This window comes from Salvelinus alpinus, chromosome 4, assembly GCF_045679555.1.
Source record: "Salvelinus alpinus chromosome 4, SLU_Salpinus.1, whole genome shotgun sequence".
Classification (NCBI taxonomy): domain Eukaryota; kingdom Metazoa; phylum Chordata; class Actinopteri; order Salmoniformes; family Salmonidae; genus Salvelinus; species Salvelinus alpinus.
The window spans coordinates 70,956,489-70,967,411 of NC_092089.1; the positions used below are offsets into that span (position 1 = coordinate 70,956,489).

At 43.2% G+C, this 10,923-nt stretch overlaps 1 protein-coding gene across 1 annotated transcript in view; it reads right to left on the reverse strand.

The window, feature by feature from the left end:
- Window positions 1-2,790: 2,790 nt before the first annotated feature.
- The window catches only part of LOC139574320 (neuronal acetylcholine receptor subunit beta-2-like), a 27,574-nt gene continuing 19,441 nt past the window's right edge, over window positions 2,791-10,923 (reverse strand). Inside the window, exons 4-5 of the mRNA XM_071398791.1 lie at window positions 5,371-6,385; window positions 2,791-5,156 (exon numbers count right to left, since the gene is read on the reverse strand). Of these exons, the coding sequence (XP_071254892.1) occupies window positions 5,001-5,156; window positions 5,371-6,385 (1,171 nt within the window). The 3' untranslated portion in view covers window positions 2,791-5,000. The remainder of the gene's footprint in view (window positions 5,157-5,370; window positions 6,386-10,923) is intronic.

Below are 10,923 nucleotides of genomic sequence, written 5' to 3' on the forward strand. Positions count from 1 at the left end.
CTAATTATCTTTCTCTAAAACGTTGAATATTGTCCCATAAATTAATATGTACTCTTCATTTTTTAATATACAGTATATATATATATATATATATATATATATATATAAAATACATTTTGGCGACCCCACTGCAGTTCCCCCGGGGTCACAACCCTAGAAGTAGACAACAGAAGGAGACAACAGGGAACCTCAAAACTCATTACTTTATTATACACAATGAGAGGACAACAAAGAGATGGATGAGTGGAGCAAACAAGAATAGAAAGAAGGAGGGCAGAGAATACAAATGAGAAGAGGTTAGCGATAGACGACGGTAAGAAGAGGGGGTAGTTGTATTCCACTGCAGCTGAAATGTTCAAACCTTTCCTATAATCTTGAATGGGTATTATTTTCTATTTCCAGCTGCACATACAAATACACACACACTTTCCTTCTGGTCCTGCCTCACCTCCAAGCCCAGCGTCGGCTAAACTTAGACTCATCCCTAAATGAGGCGGTAACCGGGGGGAAAGCTAGTTGCCCGGAGATACGTTTCCAGGTCGCTTCTCTCCAAAAATACCCCTCCATCTCTGGAACGGTGTAACTATCTACAGCCTGCTAGGACATTGCTAATATCTACACCCTAGTGCTGCTGGGATCCAGCTGGGGTCTGCTCTAATCACACTCCAAAGACGCTATGTACATGTATTAAAGCCAGTAAAGTAAAAAGGCCATCCTGTTACAACAAGGCCGACTTCAAAATGAAAGCAATCGGTACACTAAACAGCTGACCAGTAAATGCAAGCGATGACAGATAAATCAACAGAATGCATTGAAATAAAAGGCATAAATCAGGTATGATGTTGGTTACATTCAACAAGGACGCATCGCAAACAAAGCAAACCGACCAAACAATGGCAAAATGAGGAAGTACAGATGATGTTCTAGCGCGTGTTCATAAGGAACCATCAGCACCACTGAATGGACAGCGTTAGTCTGATAGGTAGTCACTCCGCGGTGCTGAAAGGACAGCGCATTCCCATGTTTGTGAGACAGTTTGGGGGCACAGTTTGTCGCAGTCAACAACCCTCACACAACATATTACTTACTCTCTGAATAGACTAAAAGAGAGGCTGCACAGTATCTACCCTCACATAACACACTGCTAACTCTCGAATGGTGCAATTTTCCTCTTTATATTTTTGTATTCTGTAGTAAGATAGTATGGATATTGGTTCAATCACACACAGCTTTTCTCCAGAACCTTCTTAACCTCCCCTAACCACTCTCCCCCTCCTCCATCTTCTCCTCCTCCTCTCCTTCCCTCCCCCTGGCCTCCCCTGCCACCCCACAGCCCAGGCAGCCTGTCACTCACATGCAGACCAGAGACCGATGCTTACTCCCCAGTTATAATGCTTTTGAAGATTAGTCATGCTGCCATGTGGCCTGCCTGTTGCCGCCAGCAACCAATTAAAGTCCCTGGCTGCTCAAACCAGAGTTATCTGATTAAAGCCATCACTGCTAATTAAACTGCGTTTTTCTCTCCTTTCTCACACACAACCCTTCTGCACTTCCCTCGCTCCTTTCTCCTTTCTGCTTCCTCTTTCGGTTGCCTCTCTCTTTTTCTACCAACTGAGCCACACAGGACAACATCTCCTCCAGCCTGTGTTTACTTGTCCCTCCATTGCTCTTCCCTTCTCTCCCCCTCCTTCTCTCATGGTGTGTTGTGTGTCCTCTTAGTGTCCTCTAGTCTCACCTCCGGGATTATGTCATGACTGATGTGACCACTAGTTGGCAGTAGTAGATGTTCAATCTCACACAAAATCAAAGAGCACCCTATATATATATTTTATGAGTGCTGTATGATTTAATAGAACGAGCCTTACCAGCAATAAAAAGGTCTTTGTCTGAGGCCATGGGTCCATCACTCTCTCCCTCTCTCCCCAGGTCTCACTGTGATGGGAGGTGGCAGGAAGGCAGAGGTAGAGTGATGCGCTATGGTCCCAGCCACTCAGCAGTTACACATGCAGTAATGTACTTCATAAATATCGACTGGAGAGACGGAATGGTGGATATAAATTCTCCAATCATGTCTAAGAGAGGATGCGGAGTGCAACTGGGGTTATGGGGGCTCATCATGGTGGCTCTGACTTACTCTTTACAGAGTTCAAGACAGGGCACATGGTCGACAAAATAAGAGAACTCTGTCTGCACAAATAGAATGGACAGAACCAAATAAAATACTGTACCATAGAATAAGAGTGTGGTTTATAAAGTGTGTGCATGTGTGTTTATGGAACTAGAGATGTGGGTATTGATCTCTGAGCAGAGTGAAATGGCCTGTGAAGTTCAGCGAGTCAGGTTGATTGGAGATGCAGTGGGCCAAGGGCGTCTGGTCTTTATGACTGAGATTCATCATTCGTATCTGACTCTATATGACTCCTCTCATCTCAGCCTCCACACTGTCTGCTCATCTCTAAGCTCAAGGCCATAAAGTGTGTGTGCGTGCGTGTGTCTGCGTGCATATATATATATATATGTGTGTGTGTGTAATCCATCCTTTTGCTAGCACTAAATAACTAGATAACGAGGAACTGAATTGATTATTCAAATTCTGATATATTGTATATATAGTTTTGAATAGGTTCAGGTTTTAAAATGGCAGACTTACTGTAAGCTAATGCACAAAATAACTGATTAAAATATTTGGAGAAGGATATATAAAAAAGATGTAATCAATAGGCTGCCTCTCGAACACCCCCCCCCCCCCCCCCCACTCTGTTTATGGAAATTGACGTAGAAGTCCCTATATTTAATAAATGGATCATACCAATATGCATATGGAGATGAGTGGGGGATCTCAAACAGTCTGTTTATCCACATAACCCAACCATAAAGGCTATTTTGATGGTACCAGACAAACTTCATACAGAGACATATACAGGCCCACATACAAATGTCATCTATAATGTTAAACACTGAATAAGTTAGGTTATGATTTAAGACTTCCTCTTCAGAACAGATAAACATAGACAGATCCAAGTTGATAAAAGCTGATGTTATACCAGCAGCCTCTCCTCATTTTGCTACTTCCAGACCAGCGTGTGTGCAGTTTCGTTTTGTGGGCACGCACGTGTGTGTGTGTCAGCATGAGTTAGGCAGAGCGTCTCATCTCTGCCATCTTAACCGAACACGAAGGGTTCTGACTTCAGAGCGCTTTCTAATGAACTCTTCATCAGCTGACTAACATTTAGCCTGAGCGCCAGACAATTCAGATGAGACACAAAACCGCCCACAGCTACGCATTCCAGAAACGTCTTGCCTTCCGTCCGACGGTAACAAAGACTCCAACCGCTAGGAGAATCTGCTTAATTCTGTGAGTCATCATTACCCGGAAACAAAGCGTATTGAACAATCTGTGAGGTTCATTTCGGAAAAAGAAAGAGCTCGAGGATATGGTTTGTCATATGGTCAGGCAGCTCTTATAATGAGGGTACAACGCAGGGTCCGATGCATGTTAACACACTAACCCTATATCTTGATTCTTTTCTCACCAGGGTTTTTTACACAACATTATGAATCAACAGGAGTATGTCTTATGTAACACAGAATAATATCCGCCATTTAGCAGACGCTTTTAGCCAAACTCATAATCATGCATGTATATGTTTTTGTATTGGTGGGAATCAAACCCACGCTCCTGAGCCACAAAGGACCACATTCCAGAACCTCATCCCCTTGTTGTTTCCTTTTATTGACTTCTTTGACATGACATCAGTATTGCTACTTCCTGTAATTCTGAGTGCTACCCAGAATACATCAGTCCAGGACGACAAACCAAAACAGGTCACCTAACTGGCCAGCGGAAGAAAAACACATGTCTCCTTCTTTACACTGATAGAAATAAATACATGAGATTAGAACAAAACTCTTCACTTGAAATGTGTACAGTATGCCTTCCCTTGGCTAGCATTTATAGCAGTGACAGAGTGCATATATGACAGTGACAATAAATAAGTTGAACACAGACTTGGGTTAAAGATTTCAGAAAAAATACTAAGCAATGTTAATACCGCCTGGAAGATTGCTAGTGCAGAGCCAAACGCTGTTCAGTTTGACCGGTTTGCGTATGGGGTTTGTGTGTATAAAATTCTGTACAGCTGCTGGTTACCTGGAAAACGTTGTGAGAATGAACACTTCTTACACCGGCGTACTGTACCTTTAAGAGAAGCAAAGGCGAGTGACAACAGTTTGATGGTAATTTTGTATTTACTTAACAACTAGCTTCCCGTTGGTCCCACCCTCTTTGAACACATAAGAACAACCATTTTGAACGTAAAATTACACACATAACCCGGTAGGCTAAAAAGCTAATGTTAACGCATTGAAAGACCATCAGGTGACTGACCACCTGGGGCCAGAAGCAGTCCCAAATACTGTACAGTAGTACTCAGTCAACACACTGTGGCGTGAGGGGAGACAGTCAAGGCTTCCCGTTTCACAGCAAAATAACAAGCCTGCTGGCATTCCTGTCTAAAGAAATGCGCCTCTCCCTCTCCGTCTGAAGGCAAGAGTTATGTCCGTGTGTCTGTCTGTGCTTCACTGGACGAGGACACACGGAGGAGCTGTCCTTCTCTGTAGCAGAGACTAGCGGCTCTGTCGTCGTCTTCTGGCCAGGGTCGGGCTCGTCGTGGGTGGGTGTGTGTGGATCTTTGGGCTCAGCAAATTATTCTGGAACTGTGCAGAAAAGATTGGTTCCCCTTTTCAAATGCAGAAATAAAAACAACAGACCCTTTTTCTGGGGTTGGTGGGGTTGCTCTGTTCCATATAAGAGAGGAGGTTGAGGGGCATTGGTTGGTGTGGTGGCGGCCGGTGTGCTGTGTGCGTACAGTATGTGAGTGTGTCAAAATAACACAGTTCTGTTTCAAGGTGTTGGTAAGTAGCTGTTTTACTCGCGGCGGGTGTTCCTCATGGGGTTGTTGGGGGGCGTGAGGGTCAGGTTTCGGGTCAAAGGTCATAGGTCAGTTCTGCTCCAGGTCGTCTGCCGTGGGTGTGTTGTAGCTCTGGAAGAGGGGCTGCATGAACAGCCCCAAAGTCCCAGTAATGCACACAAACACAAATATCCACAGGAAGAGCCGGTCAATCACCATGGCAACATACTTCCAGTCCTCAATGACCTGTGGCAGGATACAAAAAGAGCGATACACGATTAATAATATTTTGACAATAGAAGCACAATACTGTCGGCTCCAAACTATTGAAAGGGCTCTGAGTGAAAAGACATACAAACTGTAAAAAACTGAAAATGTGATGTATCGGTTGTGTATGTGGTTTCTGCTCATATCATCTCAAGGCTATCCTTCCACCACACACAAACACACACACACTCACCCCCTCATCGTTGTCCTCACTCTTCATCTTCTCGGCAACGTAGCGCACCCCGTCCACAGCCTCCTCAACGTCTGCGTGACACTTCACTGTCATCCTCTTCCTGAACTCTGTGTTCTCCGACAGGTCGCTGATCCTCCAGCCGTACCGCTTGGCCGACTCCTCGTTCACATAGAAGGAGTCGGCCCTGCCTATCCCAGACCCCTCTGCCACCCCCATTCCCCCCGCGGCCGGGGCCACTGCCACCGCCCCGTCTCTCAGCTTCAGGTCGGAGTAGGAGCGCCGCTGGTGCTTCTGGCGGAACCTCTCCCGGATGTTGGAGCTGCCCGGCCGACGCATGAACAGGAAGGAGGGGAGGCGGTGCAGGAAGAGACGTTTGACCCAGGGGGGCATGGTGTGTGTGGAGGGCGTGCGGTGGTGCACGTTGAGCACACAGACACTGGTGACGATGGAGAAGGTGACCAGCACCATGGCAAACATCAGATACTTCCCTATGAGAGGGACAGCTAGAGACGTAGGTGGGACGATCTTGGAGATCAGCAGCAGGAACACAGTGAGGGCCAGGAGGACTGAGATACACAGAGTCATCTTCTCCCCACAGTCAGACGGCAGGTAGAAGACCAGGATGGCCAGAGAGGTGATGAGGACACAGGGGATGATGAGGTTGATGGTGTAGAATAGTGGCTTGCGCTTGATGATGAAGTCATAGGTGATGTCCAGGTAGGTGATGTCAGAGGGGTCTTCGTTCTTGCGTCCCGGCAGAGACACGATGTCCCACTCACCGCTGGGCTTGAAGTCGTCACGGCTGGCGAAATCGCTGAGCAGGATCAGGTCGATTTCGGTGTGGTCGTAGGTCCAGGATCGGAACTTGAGTGTGCAGTTCTGCTGGTCGAAGGGAAAGTCGCGGACCTCGATTTTGCAGGCCGACTTGTAGATGGCGGGGGGCAGCCAGTTCACCTCTCCATTGTTGGAGACAACCGTGTTGGAGTAGAATGACACCTCATAGTTCCCATCCGCACTGAGGTGAAGAGAAGACAGAAAGGAGTCAGAACCAGCACACATTAACAGATAGATACATATTAGAAGGAGACCTCATAGTTCCTATCGGCATTGAGAGACAGGTTACCATGGGGGGAGAGAGAGAGGGGGGGGGGGGTCAGAGATACCACACAGATAAATACATAGAATAAGAAGATAAATACATAGGAGAAGAATATGAATACATAGAAGATAAATAAATAGAAGAAGATAAACACATAGAATATCAATACAACGAAGAAGATAAATGCATAAAAGAAGAAGAGAAATGCATAGAAGAAGAGAAACACATAGAATAAGAAGAGAAATGCATAGAAGAAGAAGATAAATACATACAAATAAACACACAGGGGAGAGAAATTGGTGAGAGGTGGCTGTTAGCATTAGGTGAAGAGAAGACAGAGGAAGATATGGTAGGTGGGGTTGTTGACTGGACATTTGGGTTGTTGTGCTTGGGGACAAGGGACAGCGACAGGGGAAACTACATCAGACACCCCTGTCACAGGACATGCCTGAATCTGCTGAGATTTCGATTTTAGATTCTCACCAGGCCGCAGGTGTTATACATTATACATAAAAGTGTTATCAATTATAGAGCAGGTCAGGAGGAATCCAGCCATCACACTGCTCTGCTCCTAAGCACAAACACACACACAGACACACTGCTCTATGCAATAAATCTACTCCTGTTCTAAATATGCAGCTGGTTAAAAGTCTCTTTACAGCTCTATACCCAAACAACTACCTCCATACCCAAACAACTATAGCTCTATACCCAAACAACTACCTCCATACCCAAACAACTATAGCTCTATACCCAAACAACTACCTCCATACCCAAACAACTACCTCCATACCCAAACAACTATAGCTCTATACCCAAACAACTACCTCCATACCCAAACAACTATAGCTCTATACACAAACAACTATAGCTCCATACCCAAACAACTATAGCTCTATACCCAAACAACTATAGCTCTATACCCAAACAACTACAGCTCTATACCCAAACAACTACCTCCATACCCAAACAACTATAGCTCTATACCCAAACAACTACCTCCATACCAAACAACTATAGCTCTATACCCAAACAACTACCCCCATACCCAAACAACTGTAACTCTATACACAAACAACTATAGCTCTATACACAAACAACTATAGCTCTATACACAAACAACTACCTCCATACCCAAACAACTATAGCTCTATACCCAAACAACAACCTCCATACCAAACAACTATAGCACTATACACAAACAACTATAGCTCTATACACAAACAACTATAGCTCTATACCCAAACAACTATAGCTCTATACCCAAACAACTACCTCCATACCCAAACAACTATAGCTCTATACCCAAACAACTACAGCTCTATACCCAAACAACTACCTCCATACCCAAACAACTATAGCTCTATACCCAAACAACTACCTCCATACCAAACAACTATAGCTCTATACCCAAACAACTACCCCCATACCCAAACAACTATAGCTCTATACACAAACAACTACCCCCATACCCAAACAACTGTAACTCTATACACAAACAACTATAGCTCTATACACAAACAACTATAGCTCTATACACAAACAACTACCTCCATACCCAAACAACTATAGCTCTATACCCAAACAACAACCTCCATACCAAACAACTATAGCTCTATACACAAACAACTATAGCTCTATACACAAACAACTATAGCTCTATACACAAACAACTATAGCTCTATACCCAAACAACTATAGCTCTATACCCAAACAACTACCTCCATACCAAACAACTATAGCTCTATACCCAAACAACTACCCCCATACCCAAACAACTATAGCTCTATACACAAACAACTACCCCCATACCCAAACAACTGTAACTCTATACACAAACAACTATAGCTCTATACACAAACAACTATAGCTCTATACACAAACAACTATAGCTCTATACACAAACAACTACCTCCATACCCAAACAACTATAGCTCTATACCCAAACAACAACCTCCATACCAAACAACTATAGCTCTATACACAAACAACTATAGCTCTATACACAAACAACTATAGCTCTATACACAAACAACTATAGCTCTATACCCAAACAACTATAGCTCTATACCCAAACAACTGTAACTCTATACACAAACAACTATAGCTCTATACACAAACAACTATAGCTCTATACACAAACAACTACCTCCATACCCAAACAACTATAGCTCTATACCCAAACAACAACCTCCATACCAAACAACTATAGCTCTATACACAAACAACTATAGCTCTATACACAAACAACTATAGCTCTATACCCAAACAACTATAACTCTATACCCAAACAACTATAACTCTATACACAAACAACTATAGCTCTATACACAAACAACTACCTCCATACACAAACAACTACCTCCATACACAAACAACAATAGCTCTATACACAAACAACTATAGCTCTATACACAAACAACTATAGCTCTATACACAAACAACTATAGCTCTATACACAAACAACTATAGCTCTATACCAAAACAACTATAGCTCTATACACAAACAACTATAGCTCTATACACAAACAACTATAGCTCTATACACAAACAACTATAGCTCTATACACAAACAACTATAGCTCTATACACAAACAACTATAGCTCTATATAGAAACAACTATAGCTCTATACCCAAACAACTACCTCTATACCCAAACAACTATAGCTCTATACCCAAACAACTATATTTCTATACTCAAACAACTATTACTCAATATCTAAATAAATATATTAACTTCATAGTCAATCAATTATCTGTCAACCTAACACATTCAGGCATGAAAAATTAAATAATTTATTTTCACTTTGTGTCATGGTTCCTCCTGGCACTAGAGGGCGGCAGAGACCGCCCTAGAGACTTTTATTGAACTCAGGTGTGTCTTATTAATTTATGATTGTGTCCCTGTTATAAGAGGTGTGTTTCTGTTGTCCTTTGCAGAAGCTTGAGTTGTTTACCATTTGCGGTTATTTCATGAGTGAGTTTTTGAGACTTAGTGTTTGTTGGTTTTCCCAGTGTACTGTGATTCTGCAGCTACTGTTTCGCAGTAAAGTATTTATGTTTATCCTTAACCACTGATTCCTCATCTCGTCTCTTCTCTGCACCTGGTTCCAACCTCACCATGTCACACTTTGACAAGTCAACCCAATATAATCAAATAGAAATTATATTGCACTTCCATATTTCACATGATTCTTCACAACTAAAATCATTTGCCTTATTTCCACTATAAAAGCTAAAGTCCAGAAAGACTAGATCAGGACAGAACCCCCATGCTGGTGGTGTTGAGTACCTGGAGTGTGAAACAGGTGAGGGCGAGAGCCTTTCTGTCATACACACACACAGCCAACTGACCTGGCCTCTGATTACACACATCACACAGCCACCTGACCTGGCCTCTGATTACACACATCACACAGCCACCTGACCTGGCCTCTGATTACACACATCACACAGCCACCTGACCTGGCCTCTGATTACACACATCACACAGCCACCTGACCTGGCCTCTGATTACACACATCACACAGCCACCTGACCCTGGCCTCTGATTACACACATCACACAGCCACCTGACCTGGCCTCTGATTACACACATCACACAGCCACCTGACCTGGCCTCTGATTACACACATCACACAGCCACCTGACCTGGCCTCTGATTACACACATCACACAGGAGTTTCATAATCCAAATCTCCTCTCTGCAGATTTAACAGTGCTCATCTATCCCCCCTCTCTCTAAGCCCTCACCTCTGTCTCCTGTTCCCTCCCTCCAAATTATTACAGTAATCACATCTTGACTTCAGCCCTCCCTCCTGTCCTGAAGACCTTGGGTTAGCTGAGGCTCAGATTAGAACCAGAATCACTATTAGTTGCCAAGTACATTGACACATACCCAGAATTTGACTTAGCGATTTCTGCTAGATGGGCCAGCTACAAAGTCATAATTGGCTGTGTTGTAAAAATTAATGAAAACAAGTACAAGCTTTTTAGTCTTCATTTAAGGTTAGGGTTAGGCATTATGGTTAGCAGTGTGGTTAAGTTTAGGGTTAAGCTTAGGGTTAGGTCGATGACTTTATGACTTTGTGGCTTTGCCAGCTAGGGACCACTCTGCAGAGCTGCCTACAGGGCAAGATTCATGACAATAAATGGCAACCTGTTAATTAGTGCTGCCAGCAATAGACAAATGTACAGACAGAATACACAGGGGAATTTACACAGTCAACATACATTATTTCAGTGGTGTAAAGTACTTAAGTAAAAATACTTGAAAGTACTACTTAAGTAGTTTTTTGGGGTATCTACTTTACTATATATATTTTTTGACTACTTTTACTTTTACTTCACTACATTCTTAAAGAAAAGTATGTACTTTTTACTGCATACATTTATAACACATAGTGTCTGATATATAAATATGGATTATATTTTGGCAATAATGCTCGAGGGT